Source organism: Hyla sarda, chromosome 2, assembly GCF_029499605.1.
Source record: "Hyla sarda isolate aHylSar1 chromosome 2, aHylSar1.hap1, whole genome shotgun sequence".
In the NCBI taxonomy this organism is placed as follows: domain Eukaryota; kingdom Metazoa; phylum Chordata; class Amphibia; order Anura; family Hylidae; genus Hyla; species Hyla sarda.
Window position 1 is genome coordinate 196,715,192 of NC_079190.1, and position 15,277 is coordinate 196,730,468.

A 15,277-nucleotide genomic window follows, 5' to 3' on the forward strand; every position below is an offset into this window, starting at 1 on the left:
CACTTGTACCACTAAAGCAGCTCTGACCTGTTGAAGCATACAATGACCTGTTGAGTCCACAAGACCTCTGAAAGTGTCCTGTGGTATCTGGCGCAAAGACTTTAGCAGATCTTTTTAAGTGTACCAGTCATTAAGAAAAACTTTTTATATAATGTAGATAATACCATTATATGTATACTTGTAATATACATTGGTAAAAAATGGTGTATATTTTTTTCCCTACAGGTAATGTCTGTGTGTCTCTGTGAGGAGTCCAAATATAGAAAGTGTGTGTGGGCAAGCAGGGCTCTGTGCAGTGAGGACAAGCAGGGCTTTGTGCACTGAGGACAAGCAGGGCTATGTGCACTGAGGACAAGCAAGCCTCTGTACACTGAGGACAAGCAGGCCTGTGTACACTGAGGACAAGCAGGGCTCTGTGCACTGAGGACAAGCAAGCCTCTGTACACTGAGGACAAGCAGGGCTCTGTGGAGTGAGGACAAGCAGGGCTCTGTGCAGTGAGGACAAGCAGGGCTCTGTACACTGAGGACAAGCAGGGCTCTGTGGAGTGAGGACAAGCAGGGCTCTGTGCAGTGAGGACAAGCAGGGCATTGTACAGTGAGGACAAGCAGGACTCTGTACACTGAGGACAGACAGGGCTCTGTGCAGTGAGAACAAGCAGGGCTCTGTGCAGTGAGGACATGCAGGACTCTGTGCAGTGAGGACAAGCAGGACTCTGAGGCTCTATGACATGCTCCCAGCTCACATATCAGGATGATTGACAAGCCAGGAGCCTTTACAGAGCCCTTCTTGTCCTGCCCTCTTTTCCTGTATTTGGACTCCTAGAGACACACAAACAATAGCTGTAGGGACATAGGGACAACATTTTTGTACCCAAAAATATAAAAAAAATTAACCAATGTATGTTACAAATACACAAATAATAGTATTATCTACATTATATCAAAAGTTTTTGTTAATGGCAGGTAAACTTTAAACTGGTTATCCAGGCATTTAGAATTGATGGTCTATCCTCAGGATAGCCCATCAACATCAGATCTTTCAGGGTCTGACTCTTGGCACCACTGATAATGAACTGTTTGCAGAAGACCACAACAATTGCAACCTCAGCATTATTTACATCTGCTCGTAGTATCACATACTTTTCATACCAGCTGTGCCAGACATTGCAGATGTGTCCTTTCACAGGTTGTCCTTCTCAGAACCACTTTTGTAGGTACTAACCACTACAAACTGGGAACACCCCACAAGACCCACTATTTTGAAAATGCTCTGACCCAGTTTTTTAGCCACCACAATTTGGTTCTTGTTAAAGTTGCACAAATCCTTTCTCTTCCCATTCCTACTTCCAACACATCATCTTCAAGAACTGACTGATCACTTGCTACTTATGATTATTATTAACAATATTATTAGTAGTTGTAATGTTAATATTGCTAGTATTAGTTGAGTATTATATGTACCGTACATTAGTTGAATTAAATGAATTAAAGCAAATTTTAAAATAAATAAATGTGCCCAGGGTGTGTGATAACATTAACAAAAACCTGTATTTACCTCCGTCACACCCTGAGAGCCAAGTTAGCACGGCGCCCAGTCTCCGATGAACTTCGATTCCCAGAGTTGCAGACAGCATGTCACATTGCCGCTTAGTCAATTGCTGGCTAAGACAGTGATTAAGTGTCAATGTGATGTGTTGTCTGCAGCTCTGGGAAGGAAAGATAACCTGAGACTGGTGGCCATGATAATGAGGCTGCATGGGAGGTAAGTATAATCATTTTTTATGTTATCACACAGCCTGGGCACATTTGTTTTAAAAATGTTTTTTGCTGGATAACCCTTTTAAGGGAAGTTCTGGTTTCATGTAAATAAAGATCAATTAAATAAGTAGTAATGTTGATAATTATATGACTTACTTATCATTCTTTAGCACAGCTGTTCCCTGTTAGGCATCTGTGACGGAAGCTCATTCCATTGCATTGCTTATCCTTCTGTCTGTCCTGGCGGTGCTCCCGTCCATGAGATGGCAGCATATGGAGGAACATGTGACCATACAATGTCACTAAGCCTCCTCCATTGCGCCTGTGCTAGTTTTCTGCATGTAGTGTACTCCTATAAAGCAGAAGGGTGAGTGACGTTATGGTCACATGATCCTTTCCATATGTGGATGGGAGTACCATTCAGATGGGACACAGCTAAAGTGGCATGCATAAGTCACATATTATCATCAATAGGTGGGGTGGCTGATGTTTGGGAGGAAGAACATTGACCTCACACTAAAAACAAGGAACTATGGGATTTGAAGTTTCAGAGAGCGAACTCCAACAGGAAATAGCCAGTTCATGAAAAGATAGCCACAGCATTATGGTGATCTCTCAACATAGCCATTTAACTCCAAGACAAGCACAAATCCTTCCTAACCATGTCTCTTTTTCATTAAAACAAAAAAAAAAAAAACTTTCATCAATGTGTAATGAAATATTATAAAACTTTCTACTAAGCCTTGCTTTAATTCCTTTCAGTTTTTAGGATCTCTATTTGCTTTCATTTAAAGGGGTACTCCGGTGGAAAACTACCACAGCTCTCTCTGCTGACCTCTGCTGTTCATTTTAGGAACTGTCCAGAGCAGGAGAAAATCCCCATAGCAAACATATGCTGCTCTGGACAGCAGAGGTCAGCAGAGGTCAGCAGAGACAACTATGCTCGTGACAGAAGAGAAATCCAAAAAGAAAAGCATTTCCTCTGTAGTTTACGGCCCCTAAAAAGTACTGGAAGGATTAAGATTTTTTAATAGAAGTAATTTACAAATTTGTTTAACTTTCTGGCACAAGTTGATTTAAAAAAAAAAGTTTTCCATGGGAGTACCCCTTTAATAGAAACTATTTCTAGTTTTCCAGGTTATGCCAAACTAACACACGTGTACAGCTTGTTACAAAAGTACTATGAGGCTGGATTCATAAGTACCTAGTATACCACATAACATATTTATGTACATTTTTACACAAATTGCTGTGATTTTGTGGTGTTTTTTGGATGCCCAGTTTTAAAAATACAGTGATCAAAATCACTGTTGATAAGACATGTGTTTTTGTTGTGCGTTGAATGACTGTGCTGCATACTACTGCTATGTGTGGTCCTAACCTGATACACCACACACCATGTATTAAACCATGCACCTGTTTGGTTAAGCAGCTATCAGGCCAGATTTGCAGAAATGATCTGTGCCGTCTCTTTTAGAGTGTGTGTCTGGGTCTGCACTGTGGGATGATGCTTAGTAGCAAGTAAAATGACTTTGATCTAAAAGATAACCAGCCATAGCAAACAATAGAAATAAAACCCACAGCTCCAGGAATTAAAATCTTGATTCTTTATTTATGTCTTCTTAAAATGACAGTACGTCAAAGTTCAAAAACACTGACACGTTTCGGACATGAAAGCATTTTTAATCATGAATCATATTAAAACTAACACATTCTTATTAAAACTAAAATAATAAAATATTCAATCATAAAAATAAGAAATGTTTATTGCACAAACCAATTGCTTCCTATTTAATGCTTTACCACAATATTACAAAATGATTTATGAATAAGATACCATTCTTTGTATCATACAACTAAATGGTCTATCCCAACACAAAATAAACCAGCAACATTCATGTACAGGATACTTACAATAAGCCTACTGTCCATGATTGCTGATTTTTTTGTTGCTGTTGTGGGAGCCACCATATATAGCATATATAACATACCATATTAGAAACTAACATATAAGTGCCAGTGTCTTTGAACTTCAGTGTTCTGTTTTTTTTAAAGACATGGGGGGGGGCATCTCAAGAGTATAGTAGGTGCACATATTTTTACTCCATATGTTTGTGTGGTGGAAACTGTGTATCTGCCCCAAATTTACATTGTTACATTTACATGTTACATTGTGCTGATCTAATTTCTTACTTCAGCACTCCACTTTGTATGGTGCCTGCTCTGCTCCTTTTGTGCGACTTTTTGACCCGTGCGACAAAATGTGCGACTTGTTTGGTAATAATGCTGTCCACAGCCAGCTTTGTAAGCCAAGTCAGGTCTGGTGTAGATTTTCACTTCAGTTAGCGCAGTTGCACCAAAAGATGCCACAAACTGAAAAGTGGCACATCATAAATTCCTGACAACATGATGTCAGCTGAAATCACGACGTGGTATATTCTTTTTGAAAAACCTTCTGAAGCAAAAGTCGCAATAAAAAGTCTCTAAACAGCATCTGAGACAAACTGTAAACCCTTATTATTTTAATTCCTTCTTTTTTAAGCCACTAGGTGTAAATATAAATATACAAATTCTGAGGCCATATGCCATTTTGTACAACATTTAGTAGCATTTTGTGTTCAATTACTTCAATTACAGCCGACGCTTCAAATGTTATTTTTTAAGTGAAGGACCTCCGAATGATGGTAGGCTCAGGAGACCAGGAGGATATTCTCATACTCACACCTCTTAAGCCCGATTCTCACCCTTTTATTTGCACCTTCACAGGAAAAAGGCTGATTGTCAATCACATGGTAAAATCCCAATATCTCAGGAACAGCTTTCTGTTCAGGGCATCCAGGGCTATGAAATAGTATAAAAAAGTAAAGTCAGTCTAAGGCCTGTATAGATATACTTGAATAGTCCTGTTTACTGTTTACTCCTTAATTATTTACAGGGATTTTTAGACAAATTTTAGATAAGACGCCTATGTTTCACTAAAATATAATTTCCTGTGAATATGTTATTGTAGTGGTTCTTTTTTGCTTCCTCAAATTGTCAAATCTTTTCTGTAGCCAATCAAGCTCCCACTAAGAACTGCACACATGCCTACCTTTCCCCGTTTCCAAGGATCAGAGATGACAATAACTCAACGGCATATCATTCTGCAGTTGGTATGTATAGAATCCATATTTTGGTTATAATTTCATCCATATGCTGCTGCTTTAGTCATTTGCTTTATATTTGTTAACATGAATGTGAGATACATATGTATTCAATTGCAAGCCACATTCTGTATAAAGGAATTCATCCTCATATTCAATCCTTATATCCAATCCTCATATCCCAACCTCATATGCTATCCTCATATCACGACCCCATATACCCTCCTCATATCCCGACCTCATATACCATCCTCATATCCCGGCCTCATATACCATCCTCATATCCCGACCTCATATACCATCCTCATATCCCGACCTCATGTACCATCCTCATATCCCGACCTCATATACCATCCTCATATCCTGACCTCATATCCTGTATCCAGTCCCCTGCACTAACTATTATTTTTACCTACCTGCTAGACAGTCAGCAGGATTTTTAAAAATCTCTGCTGCCCAGGAGTAATTTGATAAGGAGATATACCAGAAGTCCCTAAGACTTGCATGGGACTTCAGACAATAGTCCCCACCCTCGCCTAAGGGAGTGGATCATGGTTCATTTAAATGTACTATATTTTTAGATAACATATAAGTTACATGTGTGTACCAAGTTTAATTGAAAAATCAACAACAATTTGAAATGTATTTTAGTACATGCATACATGCATACTGTACATTTGTTGAGTTTGTATATATATTATATATATATATATATATATATATATATATATAGAGAGAGAGAGAGAGAGAGAGATTATACTTGATAAAAAAAATCTTAATCCTTCCAGTACATATCAGCTGCTGTATGCTCCAGAGGAAGTTGAGTTGTTCTTTTCTGTTTGACCACAGTGCTCCCGGCTGACACCTCTGTCTATGTCAGAAACTGATCCTCATAGCAAACCTCTCCTGCTCTGGACAGTTCCTGACATGGAGGTGTCAGCAGAGAGCACTGTGGTCAGACACAAAAAGAACAACTCAACTTCCTCTGGAGTATACAGCAGCGGATAACTACTGGAAGGATTAAGGTTTTTTAATAGAAGTAATTCACAAATCTGTTTAACTTTCTGGCACCAGTTGATATAAAAAATAAAAAAAATAGTACCCCTTTAAGGAGTTTTCCAAGTAGGGAGAATTTTTGATTTGTTGCTGGAGTTGAACTTATCTGGCCTGCTCCCCTGCCGCTGCCATTTTCCTGAACGTCCGGTCCCTGCTGTGGTCCTCTTCTCTGTGGTTCCTGTGACATGCTGTGCAGACAAGAATTGCCTGCTCATTGTAGTGATCAGCTCAGTGGGCAGAAACCAGGAAGAAGAGGACCGGATTGGGACTAGGACACTCCAAAAAATAGCAGCCTTTGGTGGCGGATAAGTATGAGTCTGTTATTTTCCTTGCAGCACCAGCAACATATGAAAAGACCCTTCGTGCCCGGGAAGCTCCTTTAATAACTAAACATTGGACATAAATATGAAGATAAGCAAAGTCTTATATCTGTATTCTGCATCAGATCATATTTTAGTCCCTTGTATAAATGGTGTCTTACAGTTAATTCATTGCTTCATTGCAAGGGGTACTCCGGTGGAAAACCTTTTTTTTTTTTTTTTAAATGAACTGGTGCCAGAAAGTTAAACAGATTTGTAAATTACTTCTATTAAAAAATCTTAATCCTTTCAGTACTTTTTAGCAGCTGTATGCTACAGAGGAAAATCTTTATTTTTTAAATTTCTTTTTTGTGTTGTCCACATTGCTCTCTCTTCTGACACCTCTGTCCGTGTCAGGAACTGTCCAGAGCAGGAGAAAATCCCCATAGCAAACCTATGCTGCTCTGTACAGTTCCTGACACGGACAGAGGTGTCAGCAGAGGGTAGTGATGTCGCGAACATAAAATTTTCAGTTCGCCAACGGCGAACGCGAACTTCCGCAAATGTTCGCGAACCCGGCAAAACGCCATTGACTTCAATGGGCAGACGAATTTTGAAACCCACAGGGACTCTTTCTGGCCACAATAGTGATTTCAAAGTTGTTTCAAGGGGACTAATACCTGGACTGTGGCGTGCCGGAGTGGGATCCATGGCAAAACTCCCATGGAAAATTACATAGTTGATGCAGAGTCTGGTTTTAATCCATAAAGGGCATAAATCACCTATTATTCCTAAATTCTTTGGAATAACATGCTTTAGCCCCCTTTAGGCAGCACATAGAGCCCCCCTTTAGGCATCACATAGTTAGATCCCCCCTTTAGGCAGCACATAGATTCCCCCATATTAGGCAGCACATAGTTAGAGCCCCCCTTTAGGCAGCACATAGTTAGAGCCTCCCTTTAGGCAGCACATAGAGCCCCCTTTAGGCAGCACATAGTTAGATCCCCTCTTTAGGCATCACATAGTTAGATCCCCCCTTTAGGCAGCACATAGATTCCCCCATGTTAGGCAGCACATAGTTAGAGCCCCCCTTTAGGCAGCACATAGAGTCCCCCTTTAGACAGCACATAGATTCCCCCATATTAGGCAGCACATAGTTAGAGCCTCCCTTTAGGCAGCACATAGAGCCCCCTTTAAGCAGTACATATTTAGATCCCCCCTTTAGGCAGCACATAGATTCCCCCATATTAGGCAGCACATAGTTAGATCCCCCCCTTTAGGCAGCACTGGTTTTATTTCACAGCCAGAAAAGGTATTTTTCCATTTTTTTATTTGAACAACTGTCACACCAAATGTGATTTGCACTAGTGTGACAATGAGCAAAAAAGGTTGCCAGCGGAGTTCCCCTTTTAAGCAGAGGTCCCGACCAGGGTGCCTCCAGCAGTTGCAAGACACACGGACTGAACTTATTGCCCTTTAAATACTGTAGTTAGTTGCTTGAAGGAAATTAAGTTTTACACTGGAGTACCCCTTTTAACCAGCGGTTCCCTCCCAACCAGGGTGCCTCTAGCTGTTGCAAGACACACGGACTGAACTTATAGCCCTTTTAATACTGTAGTTAGTTGCTTGAAGCAACTTAAGTTTTACACTGGAGTACCCCTTTTAACCAGCAGTTCCCTCCCAACCAGGGTGCCTCCAGCTGTTGCAAGACACACGGACTGAACTTATAGCCCTTTTAATACTGTAGTTAGTTGCTTGAAGGAACTTAAGTTTTACACTGGAGTACCCCTTTTAACCAGCGGTTCCCTCCCAACCAGGGTGCCTCCAGCTGTTGCAAGACACAGACTGATATTTGAGCCCTAAAAAGGGCTTTTTTGGGTGCTGTCCTTAAAGCAGATGTTAGACTAGTGCTTTAGGAGTAAAGTGGACCCTGAATACACCACCTAGCAGCAATCTAGCTATCGCTTTCCCTATTACAGCAGGAGCAGCTTCTCTGTCCCTCCACTTTGTAAGCCTGCAGCATGCCAAATGAAGGTAAAATGGCGTCCGTGCAGGAGGTAGGAGGGTCTGGAAGGGAGGGACTGCTGCTGATTGGCTGTAAAGTGTCTGCTGACTCTGACTCACAGGGTCAAAGTTTACCACAATGTTAAAGTAATGGGGGCGAATCGAAGTTCACATTTGTTCGCCCGGCGATGCGAACGTGAACATGCTAGGTTCGCCGGAAACTGTTCGCCGGTGAACAATTCGCGACATCTCTAGCAGAGAGCACTGTGGACAACACAAAAAAGAAATTAAAAAAGTAAAGAATTTCCTCTGCAGCATACAGCTGCTAAAAAGTACTAAAAGGATTAAGATTTTTTTAATAGACGGAATTTACAAATCTGTTTAACTTTCTGGCACCAGTTTATTTAAAAAAAAAAAGTTTTTCACCGGAGTACCCCTTTAATGTTCCACACATGGATGTTCTTGGGCAGAAAAAACATGCCTTCTGTTGGGATGTTTTTGTTATCAGCTTAATTTATACAATTCTATATACAATCTTTTTATGCTTTAGTATATCGAGGATTTTGGAACATTTTCATGCTTCTTGGCGTGGTCACAGTTGTAGCTGGAGGCTTCATCATTATCTGCGCAGCACCTTTTGTAAACTACAGACTTTATAAAGCAGGAGGTGGCCTGTTTATCACTGCTGGTAAGTAATTCTGATAAGCACATCGTAGATGCTAGAGTTTGCTGCGTATGCTTACGCATATAATTCTATATTTAAATGGACACTCTCATCAATCTCATTAAAACGAATTTTTGCTATTGCACTCCTTATGGTAAATAAAAAATCTTTCTGATGTACTTTATTTAAAAAAGATTAAGTTTTCTAAGTGTTATTTGTGCTTAAAAAAGCTGCCACTAGGTGTCTCCCTACTTGTTCAGAGCAAATTTCCCCCATCTCTTGCACAGACTTTGGACTCCTGCTGGCCTGGCAGAAGTCCAAAATCAGGAAATGCTGTCTGGTGGGCTAAGGGGGTGTATGCAGCCTTAGCCAATCATAGGTCATCTCACACTGAACTTCTCAGGGCTGTGTGTAGCAGAGTGAGGGAGGAAGTTTTCCCCTGTATGGCTTGAGATGATGTAATGCCTGCTGGGGAACGTCCCTTCCCAGTCTGTGAATCTGACTGAGACTGAGCAGAAAATACAGAGCAATATCAAGGTAGAAAGCTAAAAAATAAGAAAAGCAAAGGCAGGGAGTGGTTTATCATGATGGGGGCAGTGAACTGGGAGGATTATAAAATTTAACAAGATCATGAGAGGTATTCTGTAAAGGGAACAACGTGGTTTAGTAGAACCTTTTTTTATTTATCTATCATTCTTTTTTTGTGTGTCATGTAAAAAGCTCAGGGATAAACAACACTAACCTGCTCTGAACACTGATACTCATAAAGCTATAAAGAGTAAATTAACCAAAAAAAAAAAAAAAAAAAGTGAGATACTACATAAATGCAGTCGTATGCAAGAGACAAAGGTCAGCCCAACCCAATCTCACTCTTCCTACTGTCATTCACAATCCATAGCTTTTAGGCAATGCAATGAGGTGCGACAATCTCCATAAAAACTTAATTGATGTCATAAAGTGTAAGGAGAGGCACACCGCATCTTGTGTTCAATCAGGATTTAACTTCTTACGTGTAGATAAAATTACTGCCGGACCGGGTTAGGACGCCGCGCAGCTGCTCGATGTCCTGACCTGGTCATGCTGTAATTTTATCTGCACGTAAGAAATAAAATCCCAATTGAACACAAGATGCGGTGAGTGCCTCTCCTTACACTTTACACTAAAGTGGTGGGTGCCTCTTGCTTTACTTTATGACCCCAACTACATAAATGCAGGCTCAGACTAGAGCTTGTAACCAGCAGCATCTGTAACCACCTACTGTACTTTGGTCTGTATGGGTGCTGTACACGCAAAATGGTAGAATGCTTTTGAAGACTACTTGCAAAGTTGCTTAATTTTTATTTATTTTCTTTTATTTAAAATTCAATGTCAAATTGTTGCCTGCAATCTGACATTGACTGGTTTGGTGACTGTCCTTAAATTACATTTGGATCACCCCTGCGGTGTTGTACATAATTACGAGGACACTGATGACAGATTGAAAGAAGGCAACTGGCAAGTGACAACAATGATGCTGTCTAATTATCTGCTTCATTATCTTTAAATCACTGGCTTGAGATGTTCTCCACCGTTCTGACATGCCAGTCCATTACACATACTCAGTGTTACACTGCATGTGAGGGGATAAGAGAGACTGTAGGCGACTGAAAGAAAGGGGCCCCCACCTTCACAGAACAAATAATAGAATCCTCACAAGGATAACAGTGGGCTCTCGCCCTCCTCTTTTGCTATTTAAAAAAAAGAAATGACCTGTTTAAGAAAACTGTTACCTACCATAATCTCATTTTTACTAAGAGTGTCTGGTTTTTACTAGTGGGAAATGCTGTTTCAGACTTGCAGGACTTTACTATTGGGACAAAGTCGGGAAAATTCTCTGACCAGCTTTTTCTAGGGGGAAATTTCCAGCCATTTATCCACAGGATTTTCTGGGATTTCAATAGTAAATAGGTCGGGATGTGAAACCAAGCCCCCTTTACAACAGACCACGCCCCCTTTTCGGCTTTTCACATTGCAAGGTCGGGTTTGTTGGATTTCTGATCTCATATCAATAAATACAAAAAGTCTCTTGTAAAATGTTGAGACAATACCCTTAAAGCACTGCTGTCATGAGAAGCTGTATATTGTGATTGTATACACCAAAAAAGGACATTTGAAAAGTCGTGGCAGTAAATGATGGCATTTCTCTAGAAAATGAAGTATTTCTCACAGAAAAGGATTGCAGTAACACATGTTTTGCTATACACATGTTTATTCCGTTTGTGTGTATTGGAACTAAACAAAAAAAGGGAGGGAAAAAAAGTCAAAATTGTGGAAAAATAAGATTGTTTCAAGCATGTGATGCTCCTTTAACCCCTTAAGGACTAGGGATCGACCGATATCGTTTTTTTAGGGCCGATACCGATAATCGGTGGAGGTTAGGGCGATAGCCGATAACTTATACCGATATTCCGGTATAAGTTATTGGCTATTTATCCCCCCGCGACACCGCTGCAGATCATTGATTTAAAGCGGGCGCTTTAAATCAATGAACTGCAGTGGCTTTTGCGGTGCTATAGACCGCCGCCATCACCCGCTTCTCTCTCCCTGCCTGTCCGGGGGTCCTGAGTCCTATCACCGCCACCCCCCACCGCCGCACCGCTCCGCGCCCCCTACTGCCCCACCGCACCGAGCACTGCCCCGTCGCACTCCCCACCGCACCGCCATGGCCCCATTGCCTCCCCCATCCCCGGTTTTATAATTACCTGGGCCCGGGGTCCACTCTACATCTGGCTCTGGTGGCGTCCTCCTGAGCTGTCACTGTGCACACTGACAGTGACGTCACGTCGCGTCACTCGTCATTGCGCACAGCGTAACACAGGACGTAGCAGGAGAAGGAAGTAGGAACAGGTAATTATAAAACCGGGGATGGGGGAGGCAATGGGGCCGGGGTGGTGCGGCGGGTCGGGGGGGGGGGTGTGCGGTCGCAGTGCGGTGGGGGGCGGTGCGGGAGGCGGGGCATTATCAGCTTATCGGCAAGGTAATGCCGATACCTATAATGCCCAAAATCGTGATTATCGGCCGAAATGAAAATGCAAAAATAAGGACTCAGCGTTTTTCCGTTTTTGCATTTTCATTTTTTCCTCATCACCGTCTAAAAATCATAACGCTTTCAATTTTGCACCTAAAAATTCATATGATGGCTTATTTTTTGCGCCACCAATTCTACTTTGCAGTGACATTAGTCGTTTTAGCAAAAAAATCTACGGCGAAACGAAAAAAAAAATCATTGTGTGACAAAATTTCATTTTGTAATTTTTGGGGGCTTCCGTTTCTACACAGTGCATTTTTTGGTCAAAATTACACGTTATCTTTATTATGTAGATCCATACGGTTAAAATGATACCCTACTTATATAGGTTTCATTTTGTCGTACTTCTGAAAAAAATCATAACTACATGCAGGAAAATTTATACGTTTAAAATTGCCATTTTCTGAACCCTGTAACTTTTTTATTTTTCCACATATGGGCCGGTATGAGGGCTCATTTTTGGCACCGGTTTCTGAAGTTTTTATCGGTACCATTTTTGTGTTTATCGGATTTTTTGATCACTTTTTATTCATTTTTTATGATATAAAAAGTGACCAAAAATACGCTATTTTGAACTTTTGAATTTTTTGGCGCGTATGCCATTGACCGTGCGGTTCAATTAATGATATCATTTTATAGTTCGGGCATTTATGCACGCGTCGATACCACATATGTTAATTTTTATTTACACAGTTTTTTTTATGGGAAAAGGGGGGGGGGTGATTCAAACTTTTATTAGGGAAAGGGGTTAAATGACCTTTGTTAACTTTTTTTTTCCACTTTTTTTTTGCAGTACTATAGCTCCCATAGGGACCTATAACACTGCACACACTGATCTCCTATGCTGATCCCTGCAAAGCCATAGCTTTGCAGGTATCAGTGAGATAGGGGCTTGATTGCTCAAGCCTGTAGCTCAGGCTTGGAGCAATCAATCGACGATCGGACGCCGCAGAGTCCGGTAAGGAGACCTCCGCCTGCGTCCCAGCTGATCGGAACATCGCGATTTTATCGCGATGTCCCAATCAGCCCGACTGAGCTGCCGCGAAGTGTTTACTTTTGTTTTCAGACGTCGATCAAGGGTTAACGGGGCGCGGCACAATGATAGGTGCCGCACGCTGTTAGCCCAGGGTCCCGGCTATCGTTAGCATACACCCTGAGTCCTTAAGAGGTAAAACTCACTTGGGGCAAGTAACAGGTGTGCGCCATATAAAAATCACACCTTAAAGCAGATAAAAGGAGAGAAGTTCACTTAGTCTTTGCATTGTGTGTCTGTGTGTGCCACAAATAATCATGGACAGCAGAAAGAGGAGAAGAAAACTGTCTGAGGACATGATAACCAAAATTGTGGAAAATATCAACAATCTCAAGGTTACAAGTCCATCTCCAGAGATCTAGATTTGACTTTGTCCACAGTGCGCAATATTATCAAGAAGTTTGCAACCCATGGCACTGTAGCTAATCTCCCTGGGTGTGGACGGAAGAGAAAATTGATGAAACTCCGGATGGTGGATAAGCCTCCCCAAACAAGTTCCAAAGATATTCAAGCTGTCCTGCAGTTTCAGGGAACATCAGTGTCAGCGCGATCTATCCGTCGACATTTAAATGAAATTAAACACTATGGCAGGAGACCAAGGAGGACCCCACTGCTGACACATTTTGCCAAAATGAATTTGAGTAAGCCAAAATCCTTCTAGGAAAACGTCTTGTGGACAGATCAGACCAAGATAAAGCTTTATAGTAAAGGACATCATTCTACTGTTTACCAAAAATGGAATGAGGCCTAAAAAGAAAAGAACACAGTACCTACAGTGAAATATGGTGGAGGTTCAATGATGTTTTGGGGTTGCATTGCTGCCTCTGGCACTCGGTACCTTGAATGTGTGCAAGGCATCATGAAATCTGAGGATTACCAATGGATTTTGGGTTGCACTGTACAGCCCAGTGTCAGAAAGCTGGGTTTGTGTCCAAGATCTTGGGTCTTCCAGCAGGACAATGACCCCAAACATACGTCAAAAAGCACCCAGAAATGGATGGCAACAAAGCGCTAGAGAGTTCTGAAGTGGCCAGCAATGAGTCCAGATCTAAATCCCAATGAACATCTGTGGAGAGATCTTAAAATTGCTGTTGGGAAAAGAGAGACCTGGAGCAGTTTGTAAAGGAAGAGTGGTCCAACATTCCGGCTGAGAGGTGTAAGAAGCTGATTGATGGTTATAGGAAGTGACTGATTTCTGTTATTTTTTCCAAAGGTTGTGCAACCAAATATTAAGTTAAGGGTGCCAATAATTTTGTCCAGATCATTTTTGGAGTTTGATGTGACATTATTTCCAATTTGCTTTTTTTTCTCCTTTTTTGGTTTAGTTCCAATACACACAAAGGGAATAAACATGTGTATAGCAAAACATGTGTTACTGCAATCCTTTTCTGAGAGAAATACTTAATTTTCTTGAAAAGTTTCAGGGGTGCCAACATTTACGGCCATGACAGTAGCTACTTCCAAAGACATAGTCATTCTGTTGAGAATTTTTAGTCTTTTAGTCTTTTAGTTGGATGCAGGTAGAGTAAATAGATTCTAATGAAATGACTTTGAAGTGTTTATCCAAGCTTCAGATTCTTACAGCTAGAGAAGATTTTAAAGGGTTACTCCATCCAGACATGTTTTCCCCTATCCAAAGGTCTGGCCTCTGGGACCCCCCACGCCACGCCTCCTCCATTCATGTCTATGAGAGGGACCATGATGGCTAGTGGTCGCCATTCATCCGGCACGAGGCAAAAACCTGATACGGGAACTGTATTGCAAATATGTGGTGTGAATGCACCCTTCTGTCATTTCTTTTTCATACATTTCAGTCTAGGTTAACTTAATCCTCATACATGACACATTATTACTGCTCCACATAATTTCTATTCCACTTGAAGTCTGGACACATACTGTACTGTGTATTCTGTCAGATTCTTCTGAAATATGACCAGGCAAAATTGCGGCATGTTCCTGTGGATTTAGCGTTTTACAGATAATCTTTCCAAAAAGAAATATGTTGCCAATCAGATTGCCTACCCGTAGGGTATCTGCATGCTGCCATTAGAGTCTGTGCATGTGAATTTGTTGTGTGCATAAAGGTGGACAAACATCTAAAGCTTTAGGCTGAACATACAATCGGCTGACACTATCAGTCCTGATTCCTCCATATACTTGCACGTTCGGCTCAGCCCAAAAATTCATGTGTTCTCAGCAAAGAGAAAAGGCTTAAAGGGGTACTCCGCCCCTTGCATCTTATCCTCTATCCAA

At 41.3% G+C, this 15,277-nt stretch overlaps 1 protein-coding gene across 4 annotated transcripts in view; it reads left to right on the forward strand.

Annotated features, from left to right (window-relative positions):
- Positions 1 to 15,277, forward strand: part of TMEM182 (transmembrane protein 182) — a 33,174-nt gene that overhangs the window by 12,423 nt on the left and 5,474 nt on the right. For all 4 annotated transcript variants that reach the window (XM_056556103.1, XM_056556101.1, XM_056556102.1 and 1 more), the window contains exons 3-4: positions 4,812 to 4,910; positions 8,811 to 8,948. In XM_056556103.1, the coding sequence (XP_056412078.1) occupies positions 4,812 to 4,910; positions 8,811 to 8,948 (237 nt within the window). The remainder of the gene's footprint in view (positions 1 to 4,811; positions 4,911 to 8,810; positions 8,949 to 15,277) is intronic.